The sequence below is a fragment of a genome, unplaced genomic scaffold, assembly GCF_019419815.1.
Source record: "Pyrus x bretschneideri cultivar Hongxiangsu unplaced genomic scaffold, Pyrus_bretschneideri_v1 Contig145, whole genome shotgun sequence".
NCBI lineage: Eukaryota > Viridiplantae > Streptophyta > Magnoliopsida > Rosales > Rosaceae > Pyrus > Pyrus x bretschneideri.
This window is the reverse complement of record NW_025999441.1, coordinates 19,624-35,613: the sequence shown is the minus strand read 5'-3', so window position 1 is coordinate 35,613 and position 15,990 is coordinate 19,624. Positions and strand designations below refer to the sequence as shown.

At 35.3% G+C, this 15,990-nt stretch overlaps 1 protein-coding gene across 1 annotated transcript; it reads left to right on the top strand.

The window, feature by feature from the left end:
• Positions 1 to 11,064: 11,064 nt before the first annotated feature.
• LOC103950518 (EEF1A lysine methyltransferase 2-like) lies at positions 11,065 to 14,944 on the top strand. Its single transcript, XM_009361740.3, has 7 exons — positions 11,065 to 11,294; positions 11,509 to 11,634; positions 12,296 to 12,496; positions 13,549 to 13,645; positions 13,882 to 13,985; positions 14,178 to 14,229; positions 14,483 to 14,944. The coding sequence occupies exons 1-7, from the start codon at positions 11,080 to 11,082 to the stop codon at positions 14,684 to 14,686; spliced, it is 999 nt and encodes a 332-aa protein (XP_009360015.2). The 5' UTR covers positions 11,065 to 11,079; the 3' UTR covers positions 14,687 to 14,944.
• Positions 14,945 to 15,990: the final 1,046 nt, after the last annotated feature.

The following is a 15,990-nucleotide window of genomic DNA, read 5'->3' as shown; positions in this document are numbered from 1 at the left end:
TCTTTTCAGTTTACTTGTGATACTATGCATGCATGTTTTGAATTATTAATCGTCGTGTTTGAAACTATCTATTTGTGTTAATACTTAGCTACCATTATGATATTTAGAAAAGTAATTTGATACAATTTTGGTCGGAGTCAGTCCTTGAAATTGATGAAACTTCTTGTGGTTAATTATTGTAATTTCACTTAGGATGAATACCACATCTTAATAGTTGCATGGTTTTTCAAAAGGTTTTCATAAAACTTAATGAGTTTTGCATTTTTAGATTTGAGCTTAACATCATAGACGGATTGCATGTTTGATATACGTTCTATATTGGGGGTCCAAGTAGAGCATACTTTAGGAAAACCTAACCTTCAAAATATGCATATGTAAGTTATAAGTAATTGGAAAACTACATAGGATTGTTAACGTGACGATGAAACCCTAGTGCTTTACAACTTTATTTTCAACGACTCTTTTATTTTGTTTTCCTTACTTTCTCGATATCTTTAATTGTTTTAATTAAAATTTGTTTTTATTATTTTTAAAATGCCAAAATCAACATTTTTAAAACTTTGTTTAAAATAATTAATTAATATTTGGCTTTAATATAAATTGTTTTAACTAATCCATGTTGAGAACAATTTTGCATGAGCATTCTTACTACAACTACCTTGTTTTCTTGTAAGTATTTTTAAGTGTTTTTATTCTTACTTTTGCAGGTAGTAAAAATCCTATCAGTAACAAAGAATATTTATAGCCCTTTAGCCTTTGACAATAGTTTGTAAAATACAGAACGGATATAATATGTGAAAGATATGTTCGTGTGTTATTCAACAGCGTTGCCAAAAATTTACTTTGAAAAATTCTGCCATTTTTTATTTTAATATTTATTTAAATAAATTAATCATTTTAATTTATCAAAAATATGCATTGAATACGTGAATTTTATATGTATTATTGAAAATTGTGTTGACAATAACATGCACTAAATGTAAGATCTCACATCGTCCAGGAGAGTAATCCTTATATGTATATTCTCATCCTTACCTAGCACGATGCCTTTTGGGAACTCACTGGCTTCGGGTTCCATAGGAACTCCGAAGTTAAGCGAGTAGCGCGCAAGAGCATCCCAGGATGGATGACCCATCAGGAAATTCTCGTGTGAGTTCCCACAAACAAAACTGTGGGAACATAGTCGGGGCCCAAAGCGGATAATATCGTGCTACGGTGGTAGAAAAATGGAAGTATTTTGAAAATGTGTTCGAAAAATGGAAGTATTTTGAAAACATAAGTACATGCATAATGACCTCCTACCAATAAAACAACGAAAATTTAAAAAAAAAAAAAAAAAAAAAAAAAAAAGAAAGAAAGAAGAAGATAGATTTGATGAATAATAACATTTTGAGCGTCGAAAATGGCACGCATTTAATGAGTTTATTAATTTAAAATCTTCAAGCAAAAGAATGAGTGTATCCATCATCTAGTATTACTGCATTAAAATGTGAGAATGCGAAGAAATGACCCACATGTGATGTTTAGCAATGGCCTACTACTCCCATATCTAATTGGTTTTTAGATCAATACACAGCCCATAAGAAATGGTTGTTGAAACAGAAATAGTTGTGAATTGGTTTTTTGGCCAAAATGGTTTTAAAAATTGGTGTAACTCCTCAATTTGGTCTTTGACAATGAAATTCAATAAATGTGGTCCTTGAATTTGTTCATTGAAAGTCATTTTGATCATTTTGTGAAAAGTCTATCAGTATCCTCGTTAATTATCACGTGAATGGCCACGTAACCATATTTTAAAGGTATTTTTGCCAAACAAAACCCTCAATTTAACGAGGATATTAATAAATTTTTCATGAAATTAAATTTGTACATCAAGAAAATAAAAAATAAAGATGATTTTCACACATCATTCTTAACCTTTTATACACCCTTTTTTGTAATTTTGGCCATACAATTGAAGAAATCAAATAAACAATAAACAATATATATATATATATCAAGCAGTTAAGTAAATTGCATTCATAATTTATGAAATCACAACTGGAGGTAATCAATTCATATTGCAAATATAATCATGGTTTCAAAGTCTCCTCTAGCTAAAACGAGTTTAGCTCCTCATATTCGCAAAACAAAGATAATTAAACTTAAACATTGAAAATAAAGGATTGAATACACCTAGAAACGCTCCAACAATCCGATCTTGAATGGCAAGCATGTCCTAAGGTCCTCCTTCTTCTTCTTCGCTGCGGCACAAGGTGTGGGTGAAGGTTTGAGTGATGAATTGTATGAAAGAATGGCTGAAAGTATGAATTGGTATCTGAATGGGTGCGGCAAGGCTCTTTATTTATATGGGAAGGAAGGGCACGGCTAGGAATTAATTTGGGAAAGGTTTAAGGTTCCAAATCCTCCAAGAAAAAGGTAACAAATCAGAATCCCAAAAGGATTGTGCTGCAAGGGAATTGGGAAAGGTAGAAGGACTTGCACGGCAAGGAAAGGGAAGGAAAGGGATAGGTGGTGCGGCATCCCTCTTTGACTGGGATTAGTGCTTCTAGAACTTATATTTAAGTTTCCTAAATTAATTAGGAACCCCCCTTAACAGCTGGAAATTAAGTAGGAAAAGATGAGGATTGACTAAGTCAAAATAAGGAAGTTTGACTCATGTTTCCTTCTTTGTAGCTAATTCCTTCTCTTCCAAGTCTTGAATTAATTTCTTCCATCTCTTTAGTAGATTCCTAGCCTTTCTTGAACTTCAATTTCGTCCATCCACCTTGCTCCAAGCATGTGCTATCCATTCCAAGCCCAAAACTACTCCAAATTGCTTCAAATTGCCTTTTCTTGCCACTTTAGCCATTTGGACCTACAAACACACGAAAATAGCTTAAAATACTAAAATAAATAGAAACTAAGTAAATGCAAGGAAATAGGCTAACAAAGTCGCATAAATATGCTCCTATCAAATTCCCCCACACTTAGCTTTTGCTAGTCCTCGAGCAAAACAAAACAAACAAAACACAATCTAGACCTTCCAACATTTGCCTCAGGGATTTCAAATGAACATGACATATTAAAAATCACTACTCCCATAGAGTTTAGCTCTCTTTACACTTAAGCAAACACTTAATCGCAGTCACCACTCACCATCTCGCATTTCATCAATTAAAACAACATTTTGAATGTAGTAACATGCCTTAGAGAATTCCCCCAATTCCTCACTGGATATACTCTCTATTTTCACACAGATTTTCTGACTACACTCCCTACACTAGGTATATGTGAAAAGATTGATGTAAACATGTAGACTAACACTCACATATGTTATAACAAAGAAAGCATTTTCTGGAATTATTAATATGAACATGTATATGATCTCATGAATGGAATGTCACTACTTAGAAGCGAGAACCAGGGATTCCATATGCTCATACCAATTTCAAACTCCATATATTGAAACACATAACAATCAAGATAGAAGTTTAAGGGTTGTAACGGGGCTAGGGTATTGGCTAAAAAGAAAGGTTAAGGATAAATAAAGGTTCTTAAAGCAATAGTAAGCAAAGTAATGAAATTAAAACTTAGAATTCACTTTGGATGGCAGAAACTAACTTAAAAACAAGGGGAAAATGCATGTAACACTTAGGGTTAAATTCAAACTTTTGGACCCTTTCTTCAACAACCAATACTTGTGAGTTCATTCTCACTTATTTCTCAACTCTTTTTCTTTCTTTTCACGTTTTTTTTTCCGTGCCCTTTTACCTTCCCCCACACTAGTTTTTCTTCAAAATGTAAGTCAAAAGGAATTCCCTCTAAGTCATGCTCACTTATTCTTTAAGAACAAGGGTATGGATAGTCCTAATCTAGGTTACGTAAGGATAATGTGGCTAACAAATAAAATAGGCTAAATAAGTCTCAAAGGGGTTAAACCTACAATATATATGCAAAGGGTAAGGCTTTTTGGCTCTGGTTTAACTAAACAACTTCATCTTATTGTATGTTATGCAATCAATTTTATGCTTTGAATGAAACGGGCATGAGTTCTAGTATTTAGAACTATAATGATGAAAGCACATTCTAAGTAGCAACCAAGCAAAGAAATAATAAGATCATGCAACGACTTTAGAAAACAAGAAATCACAAATTAATAATTCTCCAAATAAAGTTTAGGCTCAAGTCTCTCAGGGTTGTAGCGTTAGTTTGAGTTCCTTCCTTCAAGCATGTTACCAAAAACTGATTTTTTTTTCCTTTTGTGATTACATATGGATTCGTAAACGACAAACTACAATTAAGCATAAACCAAAGAGCAAATCAAACTTCCATCCATGTTTCTAATTTTCTTTAATAGTCATGCAATTAAAAACCAAATCCTCATCATTGTGTTGGAAGGTACCTTAAGACACAAACAAACATCAAAAACTCTTTAAAAACGACTCTTTTTGGGTTTTTCAAAACTTTTTCGATTTTTTTCAAAATTTTCATATTTCCTGTTTAAGACACATTAAAACACTTCAAAACACTCTAAAAACACTTAAAACAATGAGAAACAACATTAGAAGTGATAGGTGATAAAATTTGACAAAATTCATTTTGTTTACCCCTCCCACACTTAAACCAAACATTGTCCTCAATGTTGCAAACAAAGACTCACACACAAACAATCAAAACAACAACTAACAAATATGACTATCATGGCAAAATAAAAGCAATAAGGAGTAGGGTTAAGAATGCAAATCTGGTTGTGGATTGTTGGAGATTCCTAGGTCTTCATTATTCAAATGCATGGGTTGCCTCCCAAGAAACGCTTTCTTTAACGTCTTCCAACCGGACGATACCTCTCTTTGAACTTCATTGGAGCCCATGGCATGGAATTGGTCTTTGAATGGAAGATGATACTTGAAATGATCCAGTAATGGTTTAAATTCTAGGGTGGGTGCCTAAATCATGAACAAACTGTTAGTAGAAAACGAAATTGAAATTGGAGGAGGTGGCTTACCTATGTGCTCCAACAAGAACTCAAGGACAAACACCACTTCTTTAAAAGTTTCAAGAACTTTGCACTCGGCCAGATTTGGTGTGAGGATTGTGACTTGTCCCGTGTCATAAAATCCAACTTCTTTGGGGTTGGTTGTCTTAAGTACATCCTCTTTGATGAATTCTTGATATTCCCTACTTTGCACCTTTGGAAGGGCTTCCAAGATGTCATTTTCACTTTCTTTTTCCTTGGAATTCATGAACCTGCAAGGAATAGAGACATTTGGTGGAATGGGGTTAGAAAGAATTGAATTTGGAACAATCTTACCTGAATTGGATGGTGTAGGATCTTTAGAATGCTGCGGCAATGGGTGTTATTCCCTTGTTGTGGTCTTGTCCACCTCTTCTTCTTCTGCAGCTTTATACTACTTCCCAAGGTGATAGCTTCGGCGATTTCAAAATCTATTGTTGAATTTACAATAGTTGAGTTGGAGAGTTCACTTTGTTCTTGAATTTGCCCCATGAATTCTGCAATCTCTCCAAATTGATTTTGCAATTCGCTTATCTTCTTAGCTTGGTTTTGTAAGCCTTACGTCAAAGAAGTTAGTACATCAAGAATTTTATCATTATCCATGGACATACTTGAATTCGATTGGATTTGTTGTGGGGGAGGCTGTGGCGGTTGCATAGGTCTTGAATAGAACTCCTCATATTGCTACCAATATCCTTCTGTTGAACTTGTTGAGGTTCCCTCCACATAAAATTTGAATAATCACTCCAATCTGAATTGTAAGTGTTGGTAAACAAGTTGTTCCTTGATTGATTATTGCCCTGATAACCCCAAACATTGACATTATCCCAACCTCCATTCTCAATTAATTGAGGATGTTGATTAGTTTGATATCCTTGCCTATAGGACACACCAAATGTAGGGACACATTGCATTGTGGTCCTTTCGATATGCTGTGACAAAAGAGAAGTAAGATTCGCCATTTGCGCTTGAATATTAGCAATTACCATGTCTTGCTTCTCTAGTACCTAAAATCAACAAAACAAAACAAAATAAAAATCATAAACTAAAACTAAAATACATGAATAGAAACAAAGGGGATTAGCAAAGTTGCTAATCCCCGGCAACGGCACCAAAAATTTGATGTGATATAAATTAGCACTCAAATTAAACCCTCTTATTAACAATTGTAGTAAAGATGTAAGTAGGGATCGTTCTAGGCCGGGGATTATGAGAGATTGCTAATCAACTCTAAACTGACTTTAAAACACAAAACTAGGCTTAAAAACACTTAACTAGACTAAAAGAACTCAAAACAATCTAAAAAGACTCAAAACAGCACAAAACAAGCAAATAGACTCAAAACAGAAACTAAGAGTGATTTTGGACGAATTCTAACTTAACTCTGACTCAAAACACTAAAGGAAACAATCTAAAACAGGTTCTAACTAAGTAAAACACGAAATATTAAAGGAGGGATTGGTTTTGACGAATTTAAAGTAAAACAAATAGATTTAAAGACTTAAACAACTTTGGACGAAATCAGGTGAATTTATGGGTGATAAGCTAGTTAGAGGGTCCTTCTCCACACATGACACACTTGCATACAAATTGATTTCCAGTTGCTTTTCTAATAAATCATGAACCTCAACACACCAGATTAACCGTGAACAGCACTAATTAACCCTCAGATTTTCCTTAAGTCATTGAATTGGATGGAATACGCATCAGCAACCAAATTATTCTTCAATAGTTCCCTACATGAACAACATAATAGAGATACAATCAAAGATCACTAAGCTTTGTGAAAATCATAAGCATTGACAAGGCATTCGTAACTATGAACAGCATGATACTCCTGCCAGGAATTTACTTAACACGATTGTGACTAGCAACCTTCACTACCTGGAAATTCATAACGATTAGGTGAAAATCCCTTATATTTTAGCATCAAATTCATGCATGCAAACTAAGTAGGTCTCCTTAATCAACATACAAGAATAAGTAGGGCTGGAAAAAAATCCCAAAAATCCCAAACCAAACCGAAAAAATCCCGATCCCAAACCAAAAAAATCCCAAACCAAAATTCCCGAAAATTTCGGTATGTCATCCCAAACCAAACCGAAATTTTCGGTACGGGATTCGGTATTGCATCTCCATTTTTTCGGTATTCCCATACCGAACCGAAATAAATATTATATATATATTATTTTTTAATTATAAGAGAATTATTTCAACCGTTCATTGTTTTAGATTTAATCTGTGCTGTTCATTTGTTTTTAGGTTAGATCCCCCATTTCAATTTTCACTTCCGTTCCATCAAGAGCTTGAAGCGCAGCCACTGTGCCACCAGCCTTCCTTCACCAGAATCACCACCCAGCCACCACCCAGCTTGGCTTATAACTATTATTTTTGCTTTTGAGTTTGTTACTTTATTTATTTTAAAACCTTGGCTTGTAACTATTATTTTTGCTTTTGGGTTTGGTACCTAATTTATTTTTATTGCATGCATGATGCATGTGTAGTGGGCAGATTGAAATTTTGTTATTATTGAAACTTTGTGCACAAATGGGCAGTGGGTAGATTGAAACTTAATTTATGAAACTATGTCAAATTTGTGCAATGGGCCGTGGGCAAATTAGTAGAAATAACAAATTGGCAGTTTGAGCCAAAAAGCATAATATGTCAAATTTTAGCCAAAAACATAATATGTCAAATTTTAGTCCAAAAGCCCAAAAGCATTTTGGGATTCCCGATTTGTCCCGAAATCCCGAAATTATTTCGGGATTCCCGAAAATTGGGATTCCCGAAAATTTGGTTTGGGATTGGTATTGAATTTGGGATTCCCGAAAATTTCGGTTTGGGAATCGGGACAAGGGTTTCGGTATGGGATCCCATACCGAACCACCCCTAAGAATAAGTTATCAATCAAGTAGTTAAGTAAATTGCATTCACAATTTATGAAATCACAACTGGAGGTAATCAATTCATATTGCAAATATAATCATGGTTTCAAAGTCTCCTCTAGCTAAAACGAGTTTAGCTCCTCATGTTCGCAAAACAAAGATAATTGAACTTAAACATTGAAAACAAAAGATTGAATACACCTAGAAACACTCCAACAATCCGATCTTAAATGGCAAGCATGTCCTAAGGTCCTCTTTCTTCTTCTTTGCTGCGGCACAAGGTGTGGGTGAAGGTTTGAGTGATGAATTGTATGAAAGAATGGCTGAAAGTATGAATTGGTATCTGAATGGGTGCGGCAAGGCTCTTTATTTATATGGGATGGAAGGGCACGGCTGAGAATTAATTTGGGAAAGGTTTAAGACTCCAAATCCTCCAAGAAAAGGGTAACAAATCAGAATTCCAAGAGGAAAAGGGTAACAAGGTGCGGCAAGGGAATTGGGAAAGGTAGAAGGCCTTGCACGGCAAGGAAAGGGATAGGTGGTGCGGCATCCCTCTTTGACTGGGATTAGGGCTTCTAGAACTTATATTTAAGTGTCCTAAATTAATTAGGAACCCCCCCTTTAACAGCTGGAAATTAAGTAGGAAAATATTAGGATTGACTAAGTCAAAATAAGGAAGTTTGACTCATGTTTCCTTCGTTGTAGCTGATTCTTTCTCTTCCAAGTCTTGAATTAATTTCTTCCATCTCTTTAGTAGATTCCTAGCCTTTCTTGAACTTCAATTTCATCCATCCATCTCGCTCCAAGCATGTGCTATCCATTCCAAGCCTAAAACTGCTCCAAATTGTCTTTTCTTGTCACTTTAGCCATTTGGACCTACAAACATATGAAAATAGCTTAAAATACTAAAATAAATAGAAACTAACTAAGTAAATGTAAGGAAATAGGCTAACAAAGTCGCATAAATATGCTCCTATATATAATGGAGGTGGTCTCAAGTCTCAGATTCCAAGCTAGCTGGAATATCACGCGATAGGATAATTTTTGAAGACATTGTTGTAAAGTTAGAAAGATGAGATGATTTTTCAAAATTCTTCTACTCTTCCTCGTCAACATTATTCCAACATATATGCTGGCTGGAAACTACAAGGAATGCACATTTCCAACATGCATAAAAAACAAACAAACGCATTAGACATTACATAAAATCTAAAAGTTCATAAAGACCTAATATATAATTATATATACACAAGCACACGAAGTAATTCGCAAGAAATTCAAGTTTAGATGTAAGTATAGTTTTCAATTTCAAATGGCATTTCAGTCAAAATGATCACTAAGATTAGCATAATTTTTCATTTTGATTCCTAAAATTAGAAATTGTCAGAAGTAGTCCCTGAGTTTGTCCGTCATCACTCAGGGACCACTTCTCTCAATTTCAAATTTCAGGGACCAAATTAAATAGTCATAACAATCTCATGGACTATTTTGGCTAAAAAAACCCATTCAAACATAGCAGCAGCGTGCCCATAACATATTCAGGCAAGGGCTTGCTTTTAATAATATGTCTGGATTATATATCTAAAAATTTTATCATCTTTGTCAAAAGCTACTACATGAAAAGAAAGAAAGAAAACAAACTTTAAACACCCTAGTGCTTTAGAACTTCATCAAACATACACAATTCATGAAAACAACGAAATCAATTTTGTATAGCAAATACGAGAAGAAATAAATCGGGTGCATCCTTCGTGGACCAAAAGGCCGAACACAACACATTGAAATAAATTCGGCCTAAAAAACTTTGACCACTAGTTGGATTCAATTGAATCCATTAATCCCTCTCAATTTTCTCAACAATCCATCATAAAAAATAAAAATTATCCAATGAATTACAGAAACAAAACAGAATCAGTACAAGATCAAACCTTTAGCTATTCATCTGACTAAATTGGAAAATAAAATTAAAAAACAAAAAAACAAAACCACCTAACTCACATTCATCAACGGAAATCCATAGCTCAATCCGAACATACCCAATCACAATTTTGAAATAAGAAGAAATATAAATTAACAAATAAAAAAAATTGGTTTTAGAGGGACTCACCGAGTGATCGGATACGGAGGAGGCCGATTGATGAAGGTGAATTACAGGTTTAAATTTAATTGAATAAAGATATTAATTAATTAATATGGAGTAAGAGATTTGCTTTCCCTTGACAGAGTCAAGCTCGAGGAGACCTAGGTTGAGTGACAGAGTCGAGCTAGGGGTGGTGGAGGAGACGACGAGGCAAGACAGGGAGAGAGAATCGAGTCGAGTTCGAGGACTCCAGTGACAAAGTTGAGCTCAAGGAGACCTAGGTCCTAAGTAAAACTAATGGTTCAGATTTGCTGGTAGGTTCATTTTCAATCTCATCCGTCCATTGTAATTACAAACGGGCTGATCCGGGTACCTGTTTTTCTATACCTTTGGAACCAGACCACCCCTAAAATTTCAAAGCCCCGGTTCGCCCTGCCCCATTTCTCTTTTTAAAAATTAAGAACCGACCCGTACCCGCCCGAACCCCGGTTTCTATACTCGTTTGCCCACCCCTATCATTGATGACTTGTCCATTTGTGATGAGTCATATGCCACATGAAGCTTTGTGATACATCATTTGTATGCAACGAAATTTACATGTCTACAATCATACACGTGAGGCTGAATCAAGGGGCAAATATAAAAAATCAAATAAGAAGAATTATACCAATGGTCCCTGAACTTTAATTCAACTAGAGAAATGGTTCCTTAGCTTTAACCTAATTGGAGCAATGCTCCCTCAACTTTAACTCAATTGTAGTAATGATCCTTTCAATATAATTTATTTTGACAAAATTTTGACAGAGATGACGAAAATGACCACAACTATATATTTTGATAAGTTAAGGAACCAATAGTATAAATTTTTAGTTGAAAAATCATTACTCTTAATTTAATTAAAATTGAAGAACCATTACTACAATTTATTTTAGTTTTATGCACGCATCCCATCCGATCCCCTAACCCGTTCACTGAGCCAGGTACAACGTCCGAATCCAAGATCCACAACCCATACCCAAACCCAAAAGTCCACCAGAACATCTCAACGTTTGATCACTTCGATTCTTCATTAGTCTTTCAGTCAGACAGTCCATCTCTCTCCCATTGTTTGTTCAGCAATGGCAGGATTTCGATTGGGGCAAGATGACTCGGAGATATCGCAGCAGAGCCGAGCCGCACCGGCCGATCTCGTCTCCGACGATGAACGCTCCGTCGCCGCCGACTCATGGTCCATCAAGAGTGATTATGGAAGCACTCTCGACGACGACCAGCGCCATGCCGACGCCGCCGAGGACCTCTCAGCTGCTAACCTCCGTGCCCCCTCCGAATACAGGTTTGCTCCCCTCCCCCCTATTTGGTTTCCAGCAAATATATGTAAATAAAATATTAATTAATTAGTGCAAAATTAAGTTATTAAGACTAAATCTTTGAATTTCTTGTTGTATTTATGCTTTTCCAGTTCTGAATTTCGAGGAAGAATTAATAGGCTATTAGTTTAGGAACAATTATTTCTTGTTGTATTTTTATTGATATTGTGGTACTTGCAGTTCTGACAAGGAGGAACCAGATGCTGAAGGGGTGACATCAATGCTAGGTCTTCAGAGTTATTGGGATGCTGCATATGCAGATGAGTTGGCGAATTTTCGGGAACATGGTCATACCGGTGAAGTTTGGTAAGCTTTTCGCAACTGTGCAAATTAATTTGTGATGCGTTTCTTCTGGCTTTGGGGCACCGTAGACAACAGCTAAGTGGTAACATCAAAATATCCGGAATCAAAGAGAACTCTTGAAGGTAGAGAGAGAAATTAGAGGGAGAAAGCTTTTTGTGTTGTTTGAGAAGATGAATCGTACAAAGTCTGGTATTCTAGAGGAATTATTATGAGCTTGTATATGTTTAAGCTAACTGTCTCTAACTAGCTAACAACCACAATTACAAAACTGTTAAGAATTAGTGAAACGCTATCTTGTGAAGATCACATGGGTTAATTTTTTTACTTGGTACTAATTACGTTATGTGCATTTGTTGCCACTTTTCAAAGAGCCTTAGGAAAAAGATATTCATATTAGTGAGAGGAGATTGAAGAAAAACCTTTCTTAACAATATTGATATCCTTTTCATATCAACGATATAAAATGAAAGGGGATGATTTTATAATATTACCAGCCCTGCGAGTCACTTTTTGTCGTGATTTACCAGAGTTTGTCAACCTTTACTCCTTACTTTTATAAATCCAGAGTAGTGAGGGATTCATATTTTAGTTCCCCTTTGTGTTAAAGTGAGTAGATACTGTAAGGCGTGGAGCGTTTGATGATTTCAGCCCTCTATTTCTGTAGGTTTGGAGCTGACGTCATGGAAGTGGTCGCCTCATGGACCAAAAGCTTATGCATTGATATTTCTAAAGGTCGCACACCAAATCATGTTGATAATAATAAGTCTGATACTGTGGAACAAGGTGATAAGTATCTTTCAGGCTGGAGTGTACTTGACATCGGGACTGGCAATGGTTTGCTTCTTCAAGAACTTTCCAAGCAGGGGTATTCTTTTATTCATTGAACTTTGTCTGGTTTTATATGCTGAATTAGATTGAATTCCTGTATGGAAGCAAATAAAATGCAAACTAGGTGAATCCTGTATCAGATTGGAATGTCTAGGCTGGAGACATCTTGTTTTAACTTTAAGGTTAACAAGTTGCCCATGGATGCGAGTCTCAGTATGTATGTGCCAATTGGTTAAAGTGATTTATGCATTTAGATTCTTTAGAATGATGTAGCAGTGAAGAAAGTTAACCATCAAAGATAAATAGGTAACAAACCTGATGGAAATGTGCAAATGCAAATGTCCTTAAACCCTTAAATATTTATTTGTAGTTTATAATAAGTTATAAGATTTAAATGTAGAAACTTGAAGGATCAGGAGGTGGACAGAATGTTGACTCACCCAATCTAATTTTGTGATCTCAATCAAATCATCCCTTTATTTATTTAGAACAAGTCTGCTATCAGTTTTTCACCAACCTACTTACTCTCAAGTGCCGTCACTGTCACCACTGCACATACGACACCTTTGCCGCTATTAAATCAGGCTTCCTTTACTCATATGGTTGGGTATTTTGATATGCTTCATCCTCCAAGAATCAATTCGGTCCTAAAGGGGGCATGATATTTTGAGAATGTGCATTTGGCCTTTTTATTTGTGTTCAGTACATTTGTTAATAAGTTAACATACTGGCTAAAGTCAATTAAAAGAACCTTCCAATATGTAATCTAAAAATCTCATAAACCTTCTTTCTTGAATTGAAACGATCTTAAAATCTTATTTAAATGGTATGTTTTGCTCGAGGATCATTCCTATGTAATTATTATTGGTTATTAGGCCCCAATTCACCCTCCCAAAAATACAATTTCAATGCTTAATGTCCTTTTTTGCCTCCCTTGTTGGAGGGTTGGTGAGAAGTGCTGGGTGCCAGAGAGTTGTAAATAAAAGTGAGTCCAAGATTTCATGAAAGTTCTTTGGTGAGTGAATTTCCATTGTTTCTCTAAATGTCAGAGACACCATAATGAATGAAATTCTGGTGTTTTGGGTTCAGGTTCTCTGATTTAACAGGAACTGATTATAGTGAAGGGGCGATTGACCTTGCTCGAAGCCTTGCTGATCGTGATGGATTGCCAAACATTAAATTTTTGGTATACCTTTCCTTTTGACCAATGTTTTCTGGTATGTTTAGGCTTCAGAAAAAAATTATTAGATTTCTATAATCCTTACGCCTGTATATTTCTGGATAACGAAGTTGTATGAAGCGAATTTCTCTTCTTTAGTGTTAAATTGTTAATGTCTTCCAAATCATTGCTTGTAGTTAAGCTATTATTTTGATACTTCATTTCTACAATATTGTAAAATGAATTGTGTCACTATTTTTTAGGTTGATGATATTCTAGAGACCAAGTTGGAAAGGCAGTTCCAACTAGTTGTGGACAAAGGAACCTTGGATGCCATTGGATTGCATCCAGATGGTTCTACCAAAAGGTAAAAGCCAGCATAGTATGCTATGCTGCATGTATTCTGTTACGATTATTACTCTTATCTATTTTCTGATTGATAATTCCTCTGTTTCTGTGTGAATGATTTGTCTAGTGACTTTAGTCTATCTAATTGCTCGGTGTTATTAAATAGAAGGAAAGTGGAGTCTGGAATTGCTAATTCATATTTTTTATACAGGGTAATTTATTGGGATTCAGTTTCACGATTGGTGGCTTCTGGTGGATTATTAGTAAGCATCTTCACTTTGGCTAATACTCGTTAATTAAAACTGCAGTTACCTTCATTTAGGGTGTGTTTTCAAGTGCTAAAAGGAAGAGTATAGATAATATATTTTGTTATGAACCCTAGCGCTTCTTGCCTGTTCACTTTGAAAGTGCTTGGTTTTGTTCTCTTTCTTTTCTCTTTAAATTTCTCTTTGAGAAGTTTTTGTTGCTTTCAACACTACCTGATGTTTCAATTGCTGTTGGGGAACACCATTGCAGGTGATCACATCATGTAACAGCACAAAGGATGAATTGGTGCAAGAAGTGGAAAGTTTCAATCAAAGAAATGCGACGCAGGTTCATGAAACACGCAAAGATCCTCCTAAGTTTCAATACCTTAGTCATGTCCGCACGTATCCGACATTCATGTTTGGTGGATCCGTAGGGTCACGTGTTGCCACTGTGGCATTTCTCCGGAACTAGAACACTAATCGTTGCATGTTGTAGTTACATGGCTGTATGCAGTCAATGGATTTATGTTCCCGCATCGAGAAAGTGCCCGTCTGACTTTGCAAGTTCTTTTGTTTGTTTGAACACCGTGAAACACTCTGATTCATTTTAAGATGTTTCTTCTGTCGGGTTTTCTGCGAGTTACGCAAAAATTATACAGAAAATGTACATTTCGTTGTTAGTTCCTGTAATGTGTTTTGGTCTAATAGTTTACAAACTAGGTTATCGTTTCTTCTGTTCTTTGCAATTGAAGTACTTTGTAAGCAGGGGCGCAGTTGATGAAGTTTTCTTTTGGGTTAAAAAGAAATATATAGTTTTTGGTCAGTTGACAAACCTACCTCAAAATATATTTTCCTCAATCCTTCTTCGTGAAACAACACAAATGCTAAATCACATTGGCCTCTTATACACCTTGTTCAATCCAACGACTAGGAATAATTAAGGGTATGTGGGGTTGGGAAAATTACTTCCCAGACAGGTCAGCATATTTCGAAAAAAGTTTAAAGTTGATCAATTTTCTTATATAATAAAAGGCCCACTAATTCTCCCTCTTCCTAATCATCTTATAAATTTGAGTCACACTGTTGCACATGTATGATTTAACTCTGTTTTATTCATTATAACAATATTGATCTAAAGACACAATTAAAAGGGCACTAGATGATGATGTACGCTAAATACACAATGGTATGGGTCGATCAAGTATTTGATGAAATGTCTCACTTAAAAAGCTGGAAAAAGAATTTTGGTGATGTACGCGCCATTGTTGGAATGCAACGAGAATAGTCTTGCTTCCATCACTAGTTAAATGTGTCGCTGATGAACTAACTTATGTTCCCCACATGTCATTAGGTTTTTTCTATTGCACTCAATTTGTTTTACTTGTAACAATTTAGTGTTAACCATGATGAAGACGGAATGATGGTGAGAAGTCGCTCAGCGACTTTAAACACCAAAATCATGGTAAACAAATCAGAAGTTGCTCTGCACACATCATTTCACCCTTTTGCACACTTTTGGTTATTTTATCTCTTGATTTTCCTTAAAATTTTTAATTCAAAATTTTAGTTGTGTTTTTATTTATAAAATTTTTTTATCAATGGGTAAAAAATAAAAAATAAAAACATTTCCATGTTCTGGAATGCTTATTCTACCTCCATTTCGACCATTTCATCACTATTCACACACGAGTAGTTTTGCAAAATTGCTAGGACTATGATTATTTCTGTTCTTATTTGGATAAGCAAATTAGCTAGTCGAATTTATAAATGTTGAAG

Excerpts from the sequence above, each read along its gene's own strand:
- LOC103950518 (XM_009361740.3), top strand. The coding sequence starts at position 11,080 with ATGGCAGGATTTCGATTGGGGCAAGATGACTCGGAGATATCGCAGCAG. Across the intron at positions 11,295-11,508 it reads CGTGCCCCCTCCGAATACAG|TTCTGACAAGGAGGAACCAG; the intron begins GTTTGCTCCCCT and ends TGGTACTTGCAG. Across the intron at positions 13,646-13,881 it reads TGCCAAACATTAAATTTTTG|GTTGATGATATTCTAGAGAC; the intron begins GTATACCTTTCC and ends ACTATTTTTTAG.